The 25,176-nt window shown below is 43.8% G+C and overlaps 1 protein-coding gene across 1 annotated transcript in view; it reads left to right on the top strand.

The window, feature by feature from the left end:
- The window catches only part of SYNDIG1 (synapse differentiation inducing 1), a 42,407-nt gene extending 26,477 nt beyond the window's left edge, over positions 1 to 15,930 (top strand). Inside the window, exon 4 of the mRNA XM_057379348.1 lies at positions 14,103 to 15,930. Within this exon, the coding sequence (XP_057235331.1) occupies positions 14,103 to 14,261 (159 nt within the window). The 3' untranslated portion in view covers positions 14,262 to 15,930. The remainder of the gene's footprint in view (positions 1 to 14,102) is intronic.
- The last annotated feature ends 9,246 nt before the right edge of the window (positions 15,931 to 25,176 follow it).

Genomic DNA, 25,176 nt, shown 5'->3' with positions numbered 1-25,176 from the left:
AAAAAGTCAAAACAAACTTAAACTCAACAAATGCACGAGTCAAAGCAAAACAAAAGGAAAAGGTAAAAGACTTCATGTTTCATGTTTCCATCCGGAATTGCTGTCCTGTTTTTAATTTATGTTCTTCAGTGGTGGCAGGAGTGCTCTAGGAGCATCCTGGACCTTCCTGGCCATGGAGCATTGTGGTGGAGAAGCAGTCAAGCCACAGTACAGCAGAGTATTGGAACCAAAATATTTCCTTTTCCTCAGAACCATTTTACACATCCCCAAGAAAATTTTCACAGCGAGCAGCCCCGATCTGTCAAATGTTATAATACAGGCAAGCAAACATAAAACGTGTGGGGAAAAAAAAAATTCCCAGCCAGGCCCTGCTGGTTGTTTCTACAAATCTCAGGTTCTGCCTTGAGAGTTCASTGGTGAGGAAAGGGCTGTGAAAAATCCCCGCTGGGCTCTGTATTCCTGGGATGCTGGGGCTCTGTGTCTATGTCAGCTGACAGCTATTTCCTCCGCTGAAACTTATCCACTTAGAGCCGGAGCGCTTTCAGCCCGCGCTCTGCCAGCAGTCACAGCTATTTTAATCACCCTCTTTTGCTGATTCTGGATCCTGCACATCGTTTTGACATCCTTTTCCAACCAGATCGGGCGGGCAAGCAGCTGCTCTCCCCTCCCTGGAAGGTTGCTCCACACTGCACAAGGCAGAACTGTGTATTTCAATATTTAAGATCTGTCACCGACTGTATCTGCCAACCTGGTGGCTCTGCCGAGCTCCTCGCTGCAGAAAAGGAATGAGCAAAGTGACAAAACAAACAAAAGGGATCTCAGATCTCCAAATCGCTCTTTTTCCATGGCAACCTTCCTTGAAGACTAGAAGGCCGTTTAGGGGAAATACCAGAGTGTATTTTCCCAGCCTTTTTACACTTCCAGGGTATGTTTCCCGCTACTAAAGACTTATTTTCCCTTTGARTATCTCTTCTTTCATGTTATGCAAGCTCCTTTTTCCAGCCTCAGGCTTGCTGAGGAGCAGCAATGGAGCAAGCAGTGATCTTCACCTTTTCTGGATCCCAAAAAGGGGTCTCTCCTCTGAGCCTGGCAGCCGTAGAGATGAGATTTCCAAGGATCCATACCAAGATAAATGGAAWGAAAATACTGCAGTCAGTCCTTACTTTGGTACCAACAAAGCAGTGTGAGCGCTGGGTTTTGTTTCACAGGATGGAGCCACAGAAACAGATTTGTCCAGAGATGTTCTGACCTTGGACCACCTCAGGTTTGACCCACCCAGGTCTGCAACATCTGCTCCAAATGCAAAGTCTGCCTTCCTTTCCTCTCCCTCAAACTTCTTGCTATTTTTTTGTTATCCCACAAGGACTTCCTGCTTTTGCTGTCTCTCAGAGGGGACCACGATGAGGAATTCYAGGGTTTTTTTTTGAGTCACACTTTTCCAGACCTCTTAAAAGGTTTGGTCTGGCCTCTCCCTTTGCTGCAGTTCCCCTGCCACCAGGAGTGGTGGAGCTATGCCCTGGGAGGGCGATTTCCAATCTCTGCACGTTTTATCTACAATGCTGCTGCTGGCACGAGGAACCATGAGATCACTCAAATGAGCAGGAATAACTCTGCCTGGAAATGTTCCCTCCAGCAGCAGACAGCTTTTCAGTAGAGGGAGATAGAAATGTAAATTAAAGTGCAATATATCTTWGCCTGCTACTCACAGAGGTTTTGGGGCTGGCATGCTTGTTGCTACAGGAATCTCCTCTCTAAACGGGAAGGGCCTCAGAGCATTATAATAAATTTGTATTCTGTTCCAAAAAGTGTTGTGGCCTCCTGCTGTTTGCCAGTGGAAAAGTGTGGGCAATAATTACCTTTGTGCCACCAGGATGCTCTTGATTACATCTATATCTCTTTTAGTGCCACCAACACTCATCCAGGAAAAGCGTCCCTGTTTTCCTGGGAGCTCTGCAAAACAAAGACCTTGGAAATATTAAGAAAAATGCTTTAGCTGGTCCCCAGGTTCAAAAAAGTGAGACACAGAGAGGAGGAGAAAGGCGGCAGTGGGAAAGTGCTGGTGGCCAAGGCAGACAGTTGTTTCAGGCCTCTGGCAGAGCAGCTGCCGTGAAGTCATTAAGCGCCGAGCAAATAATTAAAATTGTTGTTCATGAATATTTCAGTGGAATATTTCGGGAGAGGATGTATTTCAACCATCAAACATGCATGAGCCCAGCGAGGCAGAGACACAACAGGGAAAGAMAGAGAGAAGGGGCAGGAGAACCGAACTCTGAAATAATTAATTATCAAATCCTTTCCACTTGCATGACTTTTCCTGCTGGAAATCTTCTGATRGACAAATGCAACAGTTATTTCAGACCAGGACAGGTTTTGGGGCTCACTTAGTAGCTCTCCTTTTGTAGCTCCACCCCTGCTCGGTGGAAGACACGTAAGCACCCACACTGTTTATATCTTTGCATCCAGACTCTCCCCTCACTGCCACCTGTGGATGGGGCTCACCATCTCTCTTTTGTGCAAAGCCACAGCTGAGAGAGTCTTGGGGTCTGTTTGTCACCACGAGAGGTAAGAACCACCCTGAACAGCTTCTGGGGAACTGGACTCTGAGCCAAAGCAGATCTTCCTTCGCTGCTTCGCTCTCGCTCAGGAACACGCGCAGGAAGTGGATTTTACAAATGGTTTGGTGTTGGCTGCCCCTTCCATCTGTTCCCAGCTGTCTTGGGAAAACCCTGGCACCAGCAAATCCAAGATCCATGAGCTGTCAGATCCTGAGGCTGGTTTCCAGGCTGAGGTGAAGCCCATGATTTGAGTATTTTCAGTGTCTCAATCGACAGACGGGAATTTTTGCTGGAGGAACGCAACGTGCGATCACCRTCCCAAAACGTGACATCCTGGATTCGACAGGGAAGGAGAGCCTTCAGCTGGGTTCTGCAGGAAAAGAAAAAGCAAATTTGCAGCCCTCTTCTTCCCACCTGTCTGATGGGGTAGTTTTGGACACCAGACTGAATAAAGAGAAGGAGATTTTCTTCACAGATGCCGCCATCCTGTCAGATGCCCAGGGCAGTACACCCTGCTCCCCAAATCTGAAGGAAAGGGACTGGATAGCAAGAAACAAAGTCCTTTCCACGTGAGGGAAGGGGCCTGCCCTGATTGCTGAGGTTTGTCAAGCCAATTAAATCACAGAGGAGGAGTCACTCCCTGTATCTGTGCAGRAGAATGAAAGGGGAAAGAATCAGACTTCATGTTCTTGTTTGCATATGCTGGAATAATTTTATATTAAAAAAATCCCGAGCAGCTTGTTGATGASTGCTGAAAGACACGAAGAGACATCCTTGTTAGCAATCTCTGCTCTCCCTGTYGGGCCATGAGGGCTCATGTTTGTGTGCTAATGGGTTTCCAYRGAGGAAAAAWYGTGYTCCTGTGGARCARTTTGTTAAAGGGAGAGGAGACCCCYGGGATGGGCTATTTCTTCCACCAGCCACGATCCAAGCAGCAAATATTCCAACTGGGGGCCTTGGGAAGCAAAAACAAAGTGGTCCCAGAATGCCAGTGTGGGAARTGCTGCAGCACTGCTTCATCCTGCTCCTTTCCCTTGGCACAGCAACAGGAGACACAGGGAGCAAGGCTGCACAGAGAAAACAATATTGGGAGGTGCGTGCTGAGATGCTGAACAAAAAGAGCACCAGAATCTGAGAATCCTCAGAGATCCATACCCCAAGGCAGTTTATTTTCTTCCCGAGGTCAAGAATAGAAGCTGACTCAGGCAGGATGGAGGCACATTAGCAGGATGTTCTTGAAATCRTGGAAATTTGACCGGCAGCTCCGTGCTCTCTTGTGGGCTCTTTGAATGCCCTACAGCTGTGGGGTCTGTAGGGCTCCCTGGGATGGCAAACCCTGCCCATTGAAACCCGGGTGCTGTGCTGTAGGAGGGAGGATTTTATTCACAGGAGATTGGGGCTGCTCTCTGCTGGCACGACAGCCCTGGGATGTGTTTCTGCTGGAGAACACGGAGTTCCTGCCTGGCAGCTGCTGAGTCACAGAAAAGGCAGAGCGGTAATTCCAGGGTGCTCAGAGCCCAACGTGAGGTCAGACCTCGCATTCCCATGCCAACGGTGACGCACAGAAATTAATTGCTCCGGGTCAGCTGATGAACTTTTCCTGTTGTGAAAAATGGGATCCTGTCGAGTCTCCCCACACTGAGTATGGGGTTGGATCCAGAAATTCCAGTACATACCTCCAGTTTCCTCAGCCAGAGTGTTACTGGTAGATGCTGATGGGTGTCTGGGTATGACGCCTGCCTTACAGAGCATTTTTTTCCTCCTTACTCTTTCTTTCCTCATCCAAGGATGATTTAGGAGGCCAGGCAGGAAGGATGCCAGATATTTTCCTTGTACTGCAGCGATCACACTCAGTAATGCAATTTAMCAGGTCTCCCCCACAGAATGGGCATCCTGGCCAGGAATAATTTCCTCAGTGTCTCCCTTCTTGGCTCGGTGTTTTCCAAAATACATCCTYGAGTCTGCAGTCAGCAGCAGAGACAAAATACCTCCCCTAGATCCAGAACATCTCTTCCCAGGTGTTTGGATTCCTTGTTTTCCCCCTTTAGTTTATTCCCTTATTTTTTAAGGGAAAAATTATTTCCCTTATTTTTAAACAAGTTTATTCTTATTTTTTCCCTTAGTTTATTCCCTTAAGTTTATTCCCTTAAACCTTCCAGCCTCAGCAAGAGGAGCTGATTCCTCAGCAGGATCCACATTTATGCAGAAGGAACATGTGATATTTACTGAAAAACAATTAAAAATTGAAGGCTTAATGACCCAAATAGAAATTTGTGTGCCAAACTTCTGTTGGTTTGTTAAGACTTTGTATGTGTGTGTATATATATATATACATATACATACATATATACATATATACATATACATATACATATACATAGTATATATATGTGTGTGTATGTATATATAAAACATATATATATATATATATATATAAATATATATATATAAATATAAAACATTTCTTTGAGATTTTTTTTATTGTTAAAATTATCTTGAGACGGTTTGATCATCCCATATCTATACATTTTCAAGCAGACAAAACAAATGCCTTTCTCCAATTGGAAAGAAATTTTTCATCTGCAAGGTTTAGTTAAAGTGCATATATATATAAAAACATGCAGGAAAGCTCAAAAGCAGTGAAAACCAGTTCAAAATTATGTCTAGAAACTGCTAACATTGATATTAATAATTTWAAAAAAAATTTTTGATGGCATATATTTGTGTTCCACATGTTTTTTTACAGTGTTTTCTGTTCTTGGTCAGAAAGAAATGAAAATTTTCATCTCAGTCTCTTGCCTGTATCTCTGATTGATCTTCACTGAAGTTCAGTCTTTTAAAACTTCCCTTCTGCATTTTTTCATCTTCTGGAAAGTCACACTTGTATTTTTAACGCAATTACATTACTTTACAAAATCCAGATATTGTGTTTTATATAGGAAGGAAGTCTTAATCATTTTAATCAGAAGAGGAAGGTAACACATCAAATTATTGAAGTTTTTTAAAAGGCACCAAAGTGTCGGTAGGGAGGAGTTAATTTTGTCCGGCGTTTGTTCCTGCCGCTGCTCAGAGGGAATCCCAGAGCTCTGAGACACCTGAAACACGGATTTCCTGACACTCAGCTGGGTTTGCTGCTGCTGTCTGGCTGGGAGCCAAAGTCAGGAGAGAGGAAAGTGCTGACTCTGAGCGCAGACAGGTGGGAATGGCTGTGGATATGAAGGGAAGGACCTGAAGCTCCTGGGGTCCTGCTTTTTTCTTTTTTCCTTTCTTTTTGTTCTTATTTTCTTTTTTCAATGTCTTTTCTTTTTTTCTTTCTTTTTTTCTTCTTTTCTTTTTTGTGGACTGGGCTTTGTGCTGCCAAGCTTGGCACTTCCTACTTGCCTTGGGGACTTTAGACCACCAGGAGTTTTCTGGAGTTTCATTTATGGCTCCCTGCTATTTCTCTCCTCTCCACCATGTGCATTCTCAATTCAATCCATAGTTCAGTCAAGCATTTCCCAAATGTCCACGCAAACTCTCAGCCATTCCTGCACGGATTCCCTTCAGTRTTTCCTGCTGTGTCAAATCCTTTTAACACCAGATCCAAATTCACCAGATCAGGATTAACTGAGTCACTTTCTTCTTGACACCCCTTAGCAAAGCTCCTTTTGCCTTTTCAAAAACAAAATCTTCCTTTGCAGGGAAGAAAAGCCTTGTTCAAACCCTGCAAGGTGAGTTATTGCAGAGCTGGCTGATACCAAAAGCTCAGTGCAAACTGATTTTCATCTTAAATAAATACAATTAAACCAGCAAATATTCTGTGTGGACACTTTCTGTGTCCTAGTGACCCTGCAAAGTTAAAAAAAAAAATTAGTGGAATCTGAGTATCTTGCAGAAGCCTGAGTTTGCTGAAGCCTCTGCCTTTCCTTGAAGAATCTTTTCAGTGCAAAAGACACAGATCTCTGTCTAAAGGATCTTGCAAGTTCAGAAACAACATGATTTTGAGCACTGTTCTGCAGCCACTTTGAAAAAACGTCAATTCTTGCATTGTCTCCTAAGGAGAGCTTGGTCTCAGACCTTTGGAGAGTTTCCAGCCTTTCCTGGTGTTGTGGTGCAGTGAGTGAGAGATTCCCATCCTCAATGTGCAGATAGGACAACATGCCAAAATCAATAACAGGGATTTTAATTAATGGTAATGTGAGGTAGAGAGACAGAAAGAAATAGAAAAGATGAGGGGGCAGGAGAGAACAAGCAGAAGATAAGCACTTCCTATGGATCCAGAAGCATCCTATTGGTCCTTCTTCATCAGGCTCTTAATTACCTGCTCTTCTCTCCAGTTATAAGGAAAATTAATTAAACATTCTGGCCCAGTGAAGAGATGGTTAAAACACTCACAGCCTGTGGCTCTCCATGCCCCTAGCATTTTTTTCGGATGGATTAAATGCTGGGAACCCAAGAACAGCTTTTTCCCCAATATTTCTTCATCAGGCATTTTTCTCATGYCCCACTTGACACAATCCATGGAGTTGTTGCTTCCTGTTAATCACCCCTCTGGTCATGGAACTCCTTGTGCCTTGTTCCATCACTTATGCTGTGTCTCCAGGAGAAAGGGAGAAAAGAGGATTAGGGTTTAAAGAAAACTAAAAAGTAATGCAAGAAAAAAAATATAAGTTCTTCTTCCCATTGTTGGGGTTTTTTTTTTCCCATAGTTGAAATTCTTTTGTGGGTTTTGATAAAGTAGAGGAATGGAAAGGAGAGAAAGGCTTTCCTACAAAAGAGGTAATCTTCAGAATTCAATCTGTGGTGACTCTTTTGAAAAGCTGAATTSGTTCAAGGTCAGCAGAGAGGAAGATGGATAATTTCCCTCGCATTCAATGTCRGATGCTGCAGAGAGCCTGATGGCTTCTTACTCTGCCAGTTAACACAGCAAATTACAAAATGTTTCTGAGGAAATAGCTGGGCTGGATCTCCTTCCTAGAAAAATGAAATAACATCAGTGGGAACCAGAGGAATTTCAAACTTTGCTGGTTGGTCTGGAAAATGGTGCTCCCAGGAACAGCCCTGCAGGGATAATTCCACATCACTGGTGTGGTACTCACTGCTTGTGCTGGGGAAAAAACAAACTCTGCTGAGGAAACCAGGCTCTGCCAACAGCAGTTCAGAAAGTGCTGTTCTGGAAATCCTCAGCACATGAAATTGGGAGTAGGTAAACAGTGTAAGGAAATCATGGGTGGCTGTAAAACCAAAATAAATAGCTGAGAAAACTACTGAGATCAGCAAATGAGTGAATGCTACCTCAGGAGTTCTTAGTCTTACCTCAAAAATCATCAATGTGGTGGGAGACTCTAATTCCCAGAGGTTTTGTTTCAGCTCAAAAGGGACACCTGTGGGTGAGAAAATCAATTAGCTAATTCTGTGGTCAAACCTCTTCCTGCCAGGARGAGAAACAACCCCAGAGACACCTTTAAAACTGCACTTTTTGTGTTTACCTCATTCTTCCCCAAAATGCAGCTCAGGGTGCCCAAAGCAGAGTCCCYATCATTCTTGTCTGTCCCAAGGGTAGGAGATGAGTGTTGAGGACTGGGATGTTCCCTGGCAGCGCTGAGCAGCATCCTTCCCCCTTTCCTGTGCTGTGAGACTCATCCTGGAGGGCAGAGACATTGGTATGGWTGTGAAGTGCATTCATAGACTGTCATCTCTTCCTCCCATCAAATGAAGACGAGGATCAGAGACAGATAGAAGGAACCAGAGCAAAAAAATTAGTAAATTCAGGGCTGGTTCCATGTAATTTGGTACTGTGGGTGTACTGCAGGAAGGAGCAGTGGGTTTGGATTTGGACACAGGGAATCCGCTCTCTACATGAACTTTCCACAACAAATTAGATGTAGAAAGGGATGAATGTAGCATTTCCCAGAGCCTCCCTCTAGCAGGTCCTAACAAAGTTTTGAAAGCCCTGCTTTTCCTTGTGAAATGGGGAGGAGAATCCCTCCAGGCATGTTTGTGTGTAACAGGTGGATAACACCTTGCATGACTTTGTACAACAGCAAGGGTTTGTAAATCTATGTATGTGCACATGCAAACTGGGCTTCCCCATCTGTCACCTTTCCCAAATTTTCTTCTCTTTCATCACATCTACTTAAGGGCTAGAAGCAAAGTGGAAGGGCAAAATCATCTTCTTTYCCATAAACATTCAAATTCCTGTACGTGCCAGGAGAACAGAGCTGCCTTCGTATCTCAGGCTGCGAGCAATCAAGCGAACAGCTGTTGCTGTGGAGCTTGTCTAAAAACATCTCTCTGCATTCTGCTCATTCAGGTCTTTTGTGCCTGCTGTTCCCATTATTGTGCTTTTTTTTCCAAGTGTTGAATTTTCACTCGGACGTTTACAGTTTTCTCTCTGCTCAAAAACACAATCAAACACCGCCAGCCAGGGGCTGTCGCGTCTTTGCCAATGCCGTGTTTTCAAATTCCAGCAGAACACTGATTTCAAAGTGATCCAATGGCTGAAACCCAGAGTTTATTGGAGTAGAATGTGCAAAAGAGATGGACTCATGCTGTTTTTCATTTACACCCCATTCACACTYTCTTCTCCTGAACCTTTCATGGATTTCCAGGGATAAAAATTGTTCTGGGTATTTCTCCTTCTACCAGCACAACATTGTTTAATTTGGTGGCAGTGGAAGTGCCATTTCTCAGGTTACTGCTCTTCACCTGCCTCATCACTGTCCAGGAGCTTGGCAGGAAATTGCAAAGCTGGAATTGTTAACTGGAAGTTGACATGATATTGCAGGGAAAAGGAGGGGATGTTCATAATGCTGGAAATACTGCTTGAAAGGCTTGAGAAGAAAGGTTGCATTAAACTACAGAAGGGCTTAAACTGCTTGGATCTGTTTGGAAGTATCTGCATTTCAGTGGCACCTGCTGCTTGAGGAATATTGGTTCCTCAGCAAGTTCCAGACTGAGAATGTGTTTGAGAATCATGTCCGTTCCCTGGGCCAATCTTCCTGCACAAATTACAGCAAGAGCTCTTTGCCACCACAGGCCAAACTTTCCATTGAGCATAATGGAATTTTCAAATGCCTGGCAGAGCAAAGAACATTTTTYCCTTCATTTAGTTCATAATTTCTTTAGTTTAGTTTATAATTTCTGCCTTTCTGTGGAGCTGTTAGGTTGGACAATCCCTTTGATGCTCTCCTCAGGACTGACAGCTATTCTGCCATGTCCCAACCCCTGTGCTGGGTGTCAGCCAGCTTCATGCTTTCCCCTGCTGACTGTCACCTCCCTGCTGTCATTGTCACTGCTCAGAGCCAGATCCTGMCTTCACCCTTTACCCATCCATGTCTTTAGCAAAGAGACTTTTTTGTCCACCATCAGTGGAAATGATCGGTGTAAGCCTGAAGGTGGAATTTTTGCCCAAAACTTGGAGATCAGCAGAAGTACAAGTTAGACAAGTTAAAAAGAGGAGACAGAGGGTTTGACTGGAACGAAGACAGAAGTTCAGGAGCAGAAGCATCCTCTGTATGAGCTGCTCCTCATTTTTTTTGTGTGTCACTCAAAGAAATAAAGCTCAATGTCCAGCCAGTGGCTGCACAGAGCCTGTGCATCCCCGGCCTTTCTGGCCATTTGTTCCCACAAAGTGAAAAGAAATCCTTTCATCAGCTAACCAGAGGGGTCAGGACCACCTCTCCTCCTCCTGCACAGAGCCAGTCCTGCTCTCCAGCCTCGGGGAGGTGAGGCAGGATTAATAATTGTGATCAGTGTGTTTCTCGTTTCCAGATAGCRCGCACCAGGAGGTATTTTGAGAGGATGATAAATGAGTCACTGGGGGATGCAGCAGAATGTTTCAGCCTTGCAGCTTGGAGTGCATTATTCATCTTCTCCTGGCCTGTGAAACATGCAGCCCAGAGACACCCTGAGTAYGAGCTGCAGAAGCTCAGCTTGAACCTCCAGGGAACTTCCTTGAAAGCGGTTCTGGGAAAGATATTAATATTTTTTTCAGTTAAACAAAAGAAGATAATCCTTCCAGATCTCTACCTTTCTTCCCCCACCCCTCCTCGCTTTTCTGGCTTGCCTCCAAAGCCTCTAAAGAGAAGATTGATTAGAGGCTGGGATCTGCTAAAATCCCTGTTCTCAGMCTTGTAGCACCCAAACTTCATCACAGCCCCTGCTCCTGTCCAAAAGCTGCATTAAATAGGTAAATCCATCATCCAACTGTCAGCCACAGCCTTGCCAGGGAAGGTAGGAAGTGAGCGGGCAGAAGTACTAAAAAAACTCCTCAGAAAACATAATTTTGATTAGGAAGAACCTTAWTTTTTTGCCATTTTTGAACCACTTTCAAGCATATTAGAAAAAGTTTGGGCAGTTTTTATCARCTACCTAATTTGAAGATGCTGTAGTGAATTAAGTTCTTGGTAGGAGAGGGTTTGGATCTTCATTTTTGCACTGTCCTCTGAAGCCGATGTTGCTGACAAAGCTGCAGAAAAGCCAGTGTATCTGGGTCTGATTTTGCTCTCTGATCTACCCAAGGCATTTCTTGGCCTCATGGATTTTGCCAGAGCACAGACATTGCTCAGGTAGAAAACTCAGCAGGGCATCATTTCTTTGTGTCATGTGTGAAAAGGGACTGGGTCTTGAACAGCTGGATTGGTCCCAAAACCGTGGGACTTTCCCAAAGAGATCAAAACCACCAAAGATCTGGTCCACGTTAAAAAAAAAAAATTCAAGCAAAACTGTTTATTATTTGCTAGATGTTAAACTACTACATTTGGCCGCAGTTGCATTTTGTTTGGTGAGTGTTTTCAGATCCTTTTAGCTTAAACCTGCAGAAATGCTGTAATTTTCATGTAATGACTCTGAGCAGTAATAGGAGGGTTTTGCTAATTAGGAGAGAGCACCCAAGAATTTTCTTATTACTAAGCAAGTTCTTTCAGGCTGCATTTTCACAGATGAAAGCTGGTTTCTGTGTGGATGGTTTCTCCATCTCCATGTAAATATTTCTGAATGGAATAAAGGAAATCTATAGGATTGTCCTACCCGTGTACCCTCACCAATGCAGCCTACATTTAAACTCCCATGTAGCAGGGATTTAGTTTTCCTAAAGTACAAAATATTCATTAAGAGGGAAAAATGAACTCAGATTAGGTAATTTGTTGGAAAATAAAATTTCCTTTCCTTCTGTGAAGGCTCAGGCATGTTTCCCCAGCAAAATCACTTTTATATCATGATGTCTGGAGCTGCAAAATTCAAAAACTTGACAGCAGCACATGACTAATATGAGACATCTGGTTTTGGCTGGGTGAACGTTTTAACAAGAAACTGGATTTTCACCRTAGGTCCAATCCTTTCACAAAGGTCAGGGCTGTCCTCGAAGGGTTCATCAAAAAAGAAAACCCTGTTCTTTTTGAGCAGGTTTGTTGCCAGGTTGAAGATCCTATCAGGAAAAAGGGTATTATTGTTTGAAAAATCAGCCTTCTGAATCCTTTTGGGTCTCTCAACTCATTATTTTTGGTAGATCCAACCTCCCCTCTTGCAGCAATCAAGATATGCTGTCAAGTTTTCAGATTATTTGACATTTTGACTAATGGTTTCTTTTCCCTTTGACTTCCCATCTATCTTTAGGTCAAGAAATGCTGGTTTAAAACTTTGCAAAGTTTCATTTAAAAGAGGTCAGCACAAATGTTGCGGATTTTCCCTTGTAACGTAAAGCGGCATTTCAGAAATGTCAGTTTGAAAATGTTCCATAATTTTTAAACTTTCCCTCCATTTTGGGGGGAATTGAGCCTTGCCTGCCTGGGTTTGCCTAAAAACTCTGTAGTCTTTATTAATGTGCATTTACCCTGGTCGAATTCCAACAAATTTTCAGATCAGGACAAGTTGTGTGATGAGCAGCAAATGCACAAGGAAAGACTCTGAGGGGAGCTGAAGGACCAGATCTTTCTAAACCTTTCTCTGCTTTCCTTGTCAACCCTTTTAAGAGACCCCAATATGATCCCCAAAGGCCCTGGAGGGGCTTTTTTTTTTTTTTTTAAAGGGATCTTCTTTTGAGTCTTTGGAGGTTCCAAACAATGAGATCATTAAATCCTTGCTGAGGGGCTTTGCAAAGTGAGTAGGATCCCTTCCCTACCTAAACCGGAGGAGATGACAGCAGGTGTGGAAACCTGTGTTGTTTTTATTTTGCTGTTTTGAAACAGCTCCCTCCAGCCTCTCCTGTATTGTTTGATATTGTTTCTGCCTGAAATATTCATAAAGCATTATGCTTAAAAAAATTAGGCCGATGTAAGAGAAGAGACAGTTCTCCTAATAAAGTCATTGACAGGAAGGCTGTAGCTTTTTTTTTATTTCCCTTCCATGTGGAAGCTTGTCATTTAAATTGGTCTGAGTAGAAAAAAAAAAAAAAAAAAAGAAAAAAAAGAAAAAAAGACAGAAATAGAGTAGTAGATGGCACTGAAGAAGAAAGTGTCCCAGCAAATTGATCATTTCTGGAGACATGCAATTAAAGGGCTGAGGATTCCTTGCTTGTTATAATGAGGGAACAAAGACTGTCCCAGAGCTTATGGAGCTCATTTGCTTTTRCAAGAGCTGCAGGTGACAGGTCTCTCACTGCCTGCCAGGTGTCCCTGCTTGATATTGTTGCCTTAATGGCCAGTTTTAATCATGGTTAAGGGGATAAAAGGGTTTTACCTTGATATTTAATGGGATCCCAGGTGCACAGCTCGATGGAAAATGCACAAAACGCTGGAAAATGCACCCCGTGAACAGCACGGATAAAAATTTTACAGATTTCACAAATCAGCAGATCTATCTAGGATTCCCCAATAAGAAACTTCAAGAATGAAGTAATGTCCTTCTATTCTAAAGAATCCCCTCTGGAATGGGGCCAGAGCCCAGTTCACACAATGTGTCCCAGAGAGAAGGCTCCAACCTTCAGGTTTAAACAGCACAGGGCTCACTGACCCCTTAGTGAGGATGTTTGGTTTCTCTGCACAGCAGAACCCCTGAACTGAGCTGGAATATCAGGCTCCAGGAATTACAAGCATGCAGGCCAAGGGTGCAAGGGATACAGAAAGTTTACAGAAATGTCTCCAAGGGTATATAAAAATAAAAGGCAAAAATCATCAGGCATCAATATCACTCCATAGTTTATGAACACTACACCCTCCCTTAAGATGCTGCTGGTTCCATCACCATCCTAATTGTGCAAAKGGCCTCATTTGACTAAAAATAATTGTCTGATTGCCAGCCAGCTTACTGTCACATGCCAGGACCCTGTTTCAGCTAACAAATTAGCATCACATCTTTATTTTTTTAGAGGTTAGATACTAGAAAAAAGTTTTTACAGAAAGAGTGATAAAGCACTGGAATGGTGTGCCCRGGGAGGTAGTGGAGTCACCATCCCCAGATGTGTTTTTTATAAAAGTTTGGATGTGGCACYTGGTGCCRWRGTTTATTTGAGRTGTTGGGCACGGGTTGGACTCGATGATCTTGAAGCTCTCTTCCAACCCTGGTGATTCTGTGATTTCCAGATGAAACAAATAAACCTGTGGCATTGTTCTTGTGCTGCCTCTCTTGCAGACAAACAAAGCAGTAGCCAAGGGGGATTTCCACCACGCCAGCTCCAGCTCCCGGCGAGCTCTSTTCCTGGCCGTGCTGTCCATCACCATCGGAACCGGCATCTACGTCGGGGTAGCCGTGGCTCTTATTGCCTACCTGTCCAAAAACAACCACCTATGAGCCTCAGGAAAGGGGGAGGAACCAGCCAAGCCCGGCTCCTGCACTGCAGAAGTCCCCAGCACGTCAGACTGCGTGGTTTCCCGAAAAGAGACGGACATTGGTGGGGGCAGGTCCAGGATGAGGTGGGCTCGTGCATTGTCGTGGGGTGGGGAAGCTGGCGGGGCTGGGGGGAGGTTCCACCATTTGTGATGCACAAGTCTTGCTTATCTTCATCAACCCCTGTATGGAAAAAAAAAAAAAAAAAGGGAAAGAGAGTGCAAAAGAGAGCAAAGAATGAAAAAAAAAAATAAAAGGAAGGAAGATGGGGGGATGTGTGGAGAAGGGTGTTTTGCCTTTGCCTTCTTTTCAATATGGTGTTTACAAGCATCTGGCAAACTGAGCTGTTCTCTTGGTACCTTCTTGGTCACCTGGACTTTGCAGCCAGCATCAGCTTGTGCTTAATCAGCTCGTTAAGCACGGCACTGAGATCTGGGACAGCATGGACAGTGACTGGTTCTCTGGAAGAGCAATATAAAACTGGAGAGGAAGGACATGGCTTGTTTTGTCATTTTGAACGCAGGACTCATTTGCCTAAGAGTGAATCGGACACCTCAGCACAGAGCGGTGTTGCCTACTCTTCCTGCTTGGGGGTAGGTTTCCATGGCAGGAGAGAAGGAAATTAAAAATATTTTTCCTTCCTGTCCTTGTTTTTGGATTAAGGTGCACCCCACAGAGAACAGCTGAGGTTCCAACTGCATGACTCGGCTCCGCGGGCAGAGCGTGATTTCGGAATAACGTGAGACCCGCTGTAAAATTAATTCCTCCATCCAGTCACATTGTGGTAACAGCACTTTACTGTGGCATTATTGCTCATCTGGGTTGCTCCACCTTGCCGTGGAGACCTGCACAGCAGTCCGTGCGAGAAACCTGGGGAAAAAAAATGCAAACTGAGATGCTAATAAATTTTTAATTAAAAAAAAAAAAAAATCATGGTAAAGCATGGGAATTAACCAGAGAAAGGAATGCTTCATACATTTCTGGGGCCCTGCTCATACACAGACCAGTGAAGGTCACTCAGATCAGGAGCTCCCAGCTCAGCTGTGGATCAGGGACACRGCATAGCCATGGAGAGACAAGTCTGTTCCCCGATAAGCAGAGCAGTGGTGAATTGCAGGGGAATTGAGCCTTGTCCTTACTTCACTGACTGAAATGATAAATTTATTTTCTTCTTTACTCGCTCCCCACACTCAACTGGGTTTTTTTTGTCTTTCAGATCTCCCCGCACTCAACTGATTTTTTGTCTTGTTTTTGTCCCACCCCAGGGTGTATCAGCATAGACATATATATGTAGCTTCATATATATTTACACACACASAGAGARGAAAACCAATCAAATCAATGGCCATTTTATAATTCAACTGCCTCATGTTTTACAAACATGGTTTCTGTAAACAAGGATGTCATCAAAGAACTTTTTTCCCAACTCTGTATTGCGTTTCATCTTCACTCTGGGACCGTTTTTTTTTCCTCTTGTTTTGGGTTTCCATTATTTCGGTTCGAATTTGATCAATTCTTTTGGTTTTGGGGGAGGGGGAAGAACAAACACATGCAATCCTATTTTTCTGGTAGCCATACTGTTTATTAAAACACATGGTATACAGCTACTGGTACTTTGTGTGACAATTTTTTTTGGGGGGTGGATTTGAAGTTTTTGGGGAAAAGTTTTGGGGAAACCTTCCACTCAGTCCAGCTACCTCGAGACATGTTTGTAAGGACCATCTGCCAGACTAGCAGTGTTCTTGTGGTCCCTTCTGCATGATTTGTGAGAAATTCAGCCTTTCTCATAAAGCTGAGCTTTGGAGTACATGCCATTGAATAAAAAAATTCAGATTATTCATTTAAAGAGAAAGGAACTGGTATTTTGAACTCAGCTTCAATTTGAGATTAACCTAGAGCTCAAAAATCTCTAAATCCTCTAAAACCATGGCAGAAAGAGCAGAAGCTGCCACCAACACCTGCTCTCTCTGAGGCAGCACCAGCCCATCCCACTGAGTGCTTCTCATCCATCCCTGGGGAAGAGCAAGAAGGTCCATATGAGCAATGAACTCGAGTGTTTGGATACAGGAACATCTTGTTTAATTTCCAACAGATCTCTGCCATCCCAGACAAAAAGGAGAGCAGAGAAACCTTTACGAAGTGAGACCTTTTTGCCATTTTGGCTCAATGAGGAGCTGTCAAAGAAACAGCACTGGTGTCTTTAACCAGATGACAAGCTGTGATACCTAAGGGAAAAAATCCCAAACTGTGAAGCTCAGGGTCGGAAAGCTCCAACTAAATTGTATAATGTGGGATGTCATCATGGATTAACCTCAAAGGATAAATGGGGAGCACTGAGGATTCGCTGAGAGGGGAGAAAAAAAATCCTTCTTTGTGAAAGTCTCACAGTTCAAGGGAGCAGAGACACTCAGCAAATCATGTGCTGGGTCAGAGACTGATACTGCATCTGCCATCTGACAGGATTTCATAGCTCCCTACTACCTCCATTGATTTTTTCCTTTTCCTTTCCTTTTTTTTTGCCTTCATTTGGGAATCTCCTGGGCCTCGAGCATTTTTATAGCTTGGTCTGAAATTAATTTCTCCCGTCATCCAGGCAATTCCCAGCACACATCCAGCTTCCAGGAGCTCCCTGCTGAGGCACCAAGAGGGCACAGCTTGGGGACATCACTGTGCACCAGGGCTGGAACCTTCTCTGGGCTGGCTGCCACGTGTCTGTCACAATTTGGGAAATGCCACCCGCTGACTCGCAAAGGAAATTCAAAGGCAGCCAAAAATGTAATGCAATTAAGCGTCTGTGAACTTCATTGCGAGGAAGATACGAGAAAGGGCACAAAGGGAGGTTTTCTGGTGTTTTAGACACCAGAGGACACACACCCAGGCTGCTGAGAGGCCCTGCAAGCACTGGAACCTCAGTCAGATGCTCCACATCTGCAGAGGAACAGGTTTCATTTATCTCAGGGATCATCACACTTGTCTGAGCRAGGCGAGAGCAGAGGATGAGATTTGCAGAAGACAAATTTGAGAATTTGCACCTCAGACGTGTTATGTGCCAGATTTCTTCAGGGCAAGATGCAATCCAAATATCTGTCCTTGGCTTAGCTTCAAACCCAAAACAGGAGGCAGAGGTGGAGCTGGGAGACAAGAATGGTGTAGTTTTTCTCAGTCAGACCAATCCAACACTTTCAGCAGCACCCTGTCCCTGTCTGAGGGATGCTCTGTGGCACAGAGGATGCTCTGTGCTGGCTGCACAGCTTTGCTCACAGCTGCTGCCTTGGTGAAAAGCTCAGCAATCAGCTCAGGCAATCAGCTCGGGCAATCAGCTCACCACAGCACGTGGTCCCGCCTCCCTTGTGCCCAAAAGAACATTTGGGTTTTGCTCCAGACGTCGTGGCACAAMTCAGAGCTGCAGCAGTGCCAAAGGAAGGAGAGCAGGAGCTGCCAGTGCTGTCACAATGAGCACGGCAGATGTCTGCTGTTTACTGACTGTGAGGCTGCTCTGCAGAACCTGCTCCACAAAATCGTCGGAAAGTGGGGAATTCTCATCTGTGCCATCGCATTTCCCTCTTTGGACATGTCCAAGCATCCTTAGAACCAGCTGCTCCACATTTCAGGACCTGCAGAAGGAAGCAAAAGGGAGGAAAATTCTCAGTGAGAGAGATGTGAGGTGGGAGGTAGCAGAGGATCTGWAATTTGCTGTATCCAGTCTGTGGCTGCACACAGCCAGCGTGCCGTGTGGCTGGGCACAAAGCCACCTTCTCTTGGCTCGTAACTCCATGTTGCTTTGGTCAAAACCTTCCCTCTGAAGCATTTCCTTGCAAGGAACAAGCTGGGCTTGAGCAGAGGAGAAGCAGCTGAAGCCGTGCACCAGATGGGTTATGGCGGCCCTGCCTTCCCAAAACAAATACACTCAATTTGCACACAAATTCAATTTGTCCTTCCAGAATGCTCAGYGGTGCTTCACACATTTCAGACTCCTGCTTTTGTGGTGCTGTGTGGGCACAGATCCACACCCACACATTCAGGTACCCATATTCAGGCATCTGGACACATCCATGGCCATATCTCACACACAGGCAAATGTGAAACGCTGAAAGAAAAAGGGAAATCCATTTCGTCCTCAATCAAGGAGAAGGCTGCAATTTCAGCAATAAAAATTAAAACAGAGCTGCTCAATAATCACCAAGAAAGGGGTCAGGAGGCTSTCAGAGCTGGACTTTGCTGCTTCCCTGCTGTATTTTTGAGCCAAATGTTTGCTGCTACTTCTCCCTCTTCCTCCTTATCCCATTTTTTGCTGGGGTTGAACTGGTGGCTGTTCATGGAAGTGAAAATGGCACATCCCCAGCAGCATCTCCTTGCTGTTCACAAGAGAAAGGCATCCCCTAAATATTTTACAGCCCTGGGAAAGGGGGCCTTGATCCATCTTGAATCCATGGATTTAATCTGTGTCTTTTGATAACCCTTCAAAGCTCGTTGAAGTTGTCTACAAACTCTCTGGAACCACCCTGCCACCTGGAATCTGTGGGGCTGCAAGCCCCAGACAACAAAAAGCTGTTTGCCTTAGCAAACAAAAAAACTGGAGTAAATAGATACAATTAATATGCAAAAAAAGTCAGTTCACAAGAAGCTAAGACCCTAGGAAAAAAATCCCACCAAAAACCACCAGAAAAACCCCCAAAAAAGCCCTCAAAAAAACCTAACAAAAACCAAAAAAAAAGCCCCCCAAAAAAACAAAAACAAACTTTACCCATGTGCCATACATTCTATGTGAATAAAAACTAATTATCAATTGCTTAAATTATCATAAAAATACAAAATTTCTTTAAAATAAAAAGGCCTACATACAACCCCCTGAGCAAAGTCCCTATCTCAGTCACTAACAGGAATCTCTGGAATTAAAGATGGTGTGTTGTGTATAGGACCTTCAAATATATAAAATGAAACCATTTTTTTGTTCCATCCTAGAATTTGCTCATCCATTATGTTCCCAGAAGTCCTGCCACTGTCCTGATAAATTCATTATYTCCTGCTCATTTGAGACATAATTGAGAGGCAAGACTGATCACAACAAATAAATAAATGCTCAAACRAGCCAAAACAGGCTCACTAATATAGATTTTCTTTCAAAAATCAGCTTAATGAAGCAACAGATTGTATTATTACYAAATTGCTGGTAACCAGTGGCAACCCACAAAACTGAGTCATGAACAAGCAACCCAAAACTTGTCTCATTGAAGGCTGAGCATCCTTAAATTCAAGAAGAAAACTTTTATAATAACACCTAACAAYGGCACTTCTGAAAACAGCCTCAAATGTGAGCTCTCACCAGCAACTTTCAAGCAGTCCATGGCTTGTTGAATCATCAAATTAGGAAAAAAAACCCAAAAAAAACAGCCCAAGTAAGCACCTGTTGAGTTAAGCACACAGAAACTTGGGATTAAGTAAATTTGGTGGCAGTCACAGCTCTGAGGGGCTGGGTGCAGCTGGGCCTTATTTCCATTTATTTTTCATTCAGCACAATGAGTTTGGTCGTTTTCAAACATAATTTTCATGATGGCACATTCATGAACAATGTGATTTACTGATACCATGGGTCTGGCTGAATTCGATAAGAATATCCAGAACCGAGATTCACAAATAGTGTGGTTTATTGAAGCAAAGGGAAAGCAGTCCAAGGTTGCTGGTGATAAATACACTACAGAGAGTGAATAGGAGCCTGGACAGAAGGCATAGTAACAGAGATTTATTAGATGTGTACATTAAAATACTTCTGGGTCTGYTCCAATGCAGTTGGAGGCCAAAATCTCACCTAAAAGTACCTCTTTGTGAGAGGAAGAGAAAAAATGTCCATTGGCTGATCCTGAGCAAGCAGAGGTGTTTTTCTCCTGCTTCAGTCTTCCTTTTTTTCTTCCTTCTTTTCTTCTTTTTTCCCTCCTGTTTTAGTCTTACTTTGTTTTTCTTCATTTTTCTCCTGTTTTCTTCTTCCTTTTTTTCTCTTCCCTTTTTCTTTCCTGTGAACCCCCCATTTTTTATACAATAATTTTTAGTCCTTCCCAAAGAGAAGGATGATCCTGTGTCACAGGCTGGGTGTTGGTGACTGAGATGAACCAAGAGGCACATCCTCTTTTCTCTTCATTTGCATCCTCAGGGGTGTGAGAGTTAATATGCAAATAACACTTAATGAGGGTCTCAGTTACTTCTGGTCAGCATTTTGGTTGTTACAAAAGGTAAAATAACCATTTTGGTTCACCCCAGACATCATTTTGTTGTTCATCTTTGCTCAAGATGGGTGCAGGATCAGCAGGAAGCTCTGCTGGGGTTTTTCTTGATCATCAACTCCTCTCTGACTTCTGGAGCAAGGGTGACAATTTCTCTTTTCCTGCTGCCCTCAAAGAAAGGAACCTGTTGGCACTGCCTTGGCACAAGGCATTTTATGCATGCTAAGAATCATTGTAATCACAAAACAACATTCAAACACAGCAAAGTTTGGCTGCAGAAAAATGTTGGTTTCAAGGGCATTTTATAATTGAGAAAATAAAAACAAAACCCTCTCACAACCACAGAATATTTCACGTTGGCCTTTTTGAGATGCAACACTGGGTACTTTGTTCTGAAATTATTTGTCTCTGAGTTGTTTGATGCTGATCCAAGTGCAGCTTGGCTGGCAAGAGCACATCTTGAATTTTTATAACTGATTTTATGTGACAGATCCAAACCGAAATAATTTAAAATGTTTTGTTTGTTTGTTTTCTGAGAGCACAGACAAAGCACAATATTTTTTCTGGTTTGAGCCAGGAAGAACTGTTCAGATTTCAGTMATTCCTCTCAGATAGGAAGTCCCATTCACAGATTTTTATATTTCATTTTTCTGTGGAGAAATTCTCCACGGGCCTGTGTTAGCTGTCCCAAGCATCCTCGCAGCTGCCTGGAGATTACTGGGAGCAACTCTATAGGAACCCATTCCTAAATTCCCAAACCCTGTGTCTGCTTCTGGACTGGCCCTTGGTTAAGTTCAGCACCAAAATATAATTAGAGGCAGGGTGAGAAGAGTCAAAGCGAGCTGCAGGCTGATGGCCATGGCCCAGAGCATCTTTTAAGGATGCATTTTTGTTTTCCTTGGCAGAGGAATTCTCTTGAAAATAGATTTCCTGTTATTTCTGCTTCCTCTATCAACACAAATTATCTTTTCTTCCTTCTTTCTCTGCTTTCCTCACCACAGACACTGCTGGTCAGCCCATTCATCTGAAATCTGGCATTTGCTAACTGATCTGATTAGAGTTAATTACTAATTATTTGTATTACTACAACCCTGATGTTATACGCACCAGGGGAATATAATTTAATTAGGGAATAATATCAATCAGATGCATTAATTAAAACGTTCGCATATTAATATCGACCAATTTTCTGCTTTCAGCCGTAGGATCTGCCAGTCTTAGAGGAGGAAAAAAGCTTTTTCTCCAGCCTGTGGAGAATGGGGAATTCTCCAAAATCAGATGGAGGGGCTCACAGTTGAATGAATGGAACTCGCAGTTCCCAGAAGATTTTTTTCTGGAAGGATTTTTAATAAGAAAAGCTGTGACTGAACACCATTTTCAGCTCTACAGCTCACTCCATGAGGATGATTCTGGCAGGATTAGGTGCAGGATTTTCTTCCACTTCCCAGCCTTGCACAGATCTGGGGCAGACACAGTCCTGGCTGCTGGGTCAGGGGTGAGATGGAGGTCAGGAGATGTTTCTCCTGTCAAAACACCCTCCAGAAGCTCAGAGYAGGTGCTCCCAGGCTCCCTTGGCTTACAGCTCACTCCTGCTGCTCTTGACTTGGGAAAAGCCAAATGTGCACCCAACAGTGTGTCCATCCCACCCCTGTCACCAGGCCACTGGGATTCACCTCCCATGACCTTCTGCCGTGCAGTCAGARTGGAGATGGGGCCACAMAGCACCTCTGAARCACCCCAAATCACCCCAAAAATCATTCAAACCAAAACTGGCCAGGGGCAGAAGCATTCTCCCTGAGTTCCTCACGTGTGATCCATGAGCTCACTGTTTTGCTGCTCCTGCAGAAAATAACCTCTTTGCAGAAGTTTTTGATTATCAAACTCCAGGCAGGCACTGTTGTTTATAAGCTCTCAATGTCCTCTGGAAATCCTTTCACTTTGAGGTCCCAGAGCTGAGTTCTCCCAAGGTTTAGGTGTTCTTTCCCATTTTAACCCAGGCATGGGACAAAGCACTAGCTAAAGCGTATTTCCAGCTTCTCCTGGGACCGGAACAGCTTTTGCCCCACTCTGGCCCCATCTGCACCCAGTCTGCTGAGAAATGGTGAAATTCATCCCTTCCAAAGGGCTTCCAGCAAACACTGAGGGTCTTAGCAGCTCTGCATGACCACATGGACACCAATTTGCTGTCATTGTTCACTGTCCATCAATGAAAGCAGCTGTGGAACAATACCAGGTAATGAACAAACTACAAAAAGCAGAAGATACATCTTGAATGTGTAACCAGATCCTGCTTTGACTTGGATTTTTCTGCACAATCGTGGGCGTGCTGTGTGCATTCACCACGTACAATGGAGCTAAAGCCAAGAAACGTCTGTTTGCATCTCTCATTACCTCTGGAGAATTCAAAATTTGAGTGAGAGGAAATGTACTTCTGTTTGTGGAACGTCWGCTGAGCGCTTATGAATTTCAAAGGTTCAGCTACAGGCAGGGACAGAAACACCAGTATCTCCTTTCCTCCTCTCTTCAGATTTTTTTTTTCTTTCTTGTTTTGTTCCTTTGATTTTCTCCGCTGCTGCTGGATGTGGCTTGCATCAACAAAAAAAGSTTTGAATGCCACCAGCGTAAGAAATCTTTGAATGCACCAGTGCAGAGTTTGGATAGCCAAACCAGGACACAAAGGTGTGAAAAAGTTTTAACCATGATACCTTTTGTCCTCATGGAGCAGCTGAAGTTAGCCCAAAAAGTTGCTTTTCATTTTCCAGCTTAAATTCAAACTAGAAATCTGACTCTCTCGGTTAGTTTATAATTTTGTGTTTAAGTGCTAAAGGAATCACGTTTTCCAAAATTTGTGGCTGCAAAAGTTGCTGAGGCAAGGAGGATTGGTTTTGTCCTGATTCTGTCATGCTTTGCTTCTTAAAAAAAAAMCAAAAAACAAAACAAGAAGAGAAAAGGACGCAGGGAAACGAAGTTATTGAGGATAAAGTTTGAAGCAAAGATGAATGGACAGCAGATGCCAAATAAAATAAGCAGAGAATGATAAAGGAATGGTCAGGTTACCTTCTCCAGACTGTTCAAATTAAAAAAAAAAATAAAATAAACAAAAAGAAGTTTTTTCATCCTTATCTATTTCTTCTCACACCACATACAATTACACCCCTGTCGCAATTCCTGTGATGAAGAACAGCAGCTCCCTGATTGCTGTGGGGATTTACTGCTGCATTCCTTCTCAGCAGGTTTTTTTGAGCACTGAGAGATGTAAGATGTCCTTCAAGAGCCTGCCTAGACGAGGTGTTCAGCTGGGCTGCAAACCTTGCAGACACTTCCAGAAGTTTGTAATGACCCTCCCTTGACATCTGCTCATGCTGAGGTTCCACTCTTCAGTCTCAGAAACCTTGGAAAAAAAAGTTCCTGCTGTGGAACTTTTCATCATTGTCCTCCCCTGCTTTGCCACTCCCATGCAAATGTCCCATGAAAATTCCCAGTCAAACCCATCCCACTGTAAAAAAACCCACAATAAAATATGGTCTCAATGCCCTCACATTCTCCAACCTTCCTTTGACTCTGAGGCCACCTGGAGGAGGCAGAGCCCCTCCATCCAACATGTTCCCACCAGCCTTTCTCCCTCCCTGGGCTGTCTTTCTGGAAATTCTGGTAGCCCAGCAGCAATGAGAAAGGGTCATAACACACAAGACCATTCTGTTAATTAAGTTGGGTAAAAACTGAGGGGGGGCATCTCTGTTAATGGGCCATCGAGGTGTCTGGGCATGACTCCTGGAATTCCACCATCCCATTGGGAGATACCCCGCCCAGAGAGGAGCAACTGCACATCCCTACTGGCACATAAACTGAGGCTCTGGAGCACTGGGGCACTTCTTCCACCAGATTCCTGGAGGAGAAGAGCTCAAGAACCACCTCTGGACCTCCAGAGATGGACTCAATCCATCTGCAGGATTATCAGAGCACATCCATCACTCCAACGGGACTGCAGCCACCACCGGGCCCAACAGAGTGTCAGGTTGTGTTCTGACTCTCTGTTGTTTCTGTATTATTGCCTTTATTTTAATTTTTCCCTTTTTGTATTGTAGTTCTGACTTAGAATCTCTCACAACGTATTTATGAGGGGGTAATTTGCTTTAAAACCAGCACACCAGCACRGCAGAGTTCCACACAGGTCAGTAACAATGTGACAAAAAATATTAAACCACAACCAGGGTGAAAAGGATAAAATAACATAAATCCAGGGCAGCGCTGGAGAAATCTCCATGAGGGATCCATTCTCTGAGGAATTAAAGGGAACACGAGGCAAAATCAATCGGTTCTCGTGGAAAATAGGCCTTGTCAAACAAACCTGATTTCGCCCCGTGATGAGATTACAAATTTCGTTGATAAAGGGAACTGTCCGGATGTAATGGGCTTAGATCATCAGAGCGGCTCTTGGCTCGGTATGAAATGATATTTGGGTTTAAAATGTCCCACTACGGAGCATCAATAAAGCACGAACTAAACAGATTAAAGAACTGCCTACCTGACAAATATCAAGAGGAAACCAGTCAGGGGGAAGCAGCACAGCCCTGGTGAGTGGCACGAGGGCTGTGCCCAGGAGCCTCTGCTCCGGGATTTGGTGAAGTAAAAATTGGCAAATGAAGCAAATACCAGCAGAGACT

Source organism: Malurus melanocephalus, unplaced genomic scaffold, assembly GCF_030028575.1.
Source record: "Malurus melanocephalus ecotype Western Australia unplaced genomic scaffold, MMel_1.1 scaffold_402, whole genome shotgun sequence".
Taxonomy (NCBI): Eukaryota; Metazoa; Chordata; class Aves; order Passeriformes; family Maluridae; genus Malurus; species Malurus melanocephalus.
Note: the sequence above shows the minus strand (reverse complement) of the source record. Positions and strands in the feature narration are given on the sequence as shown.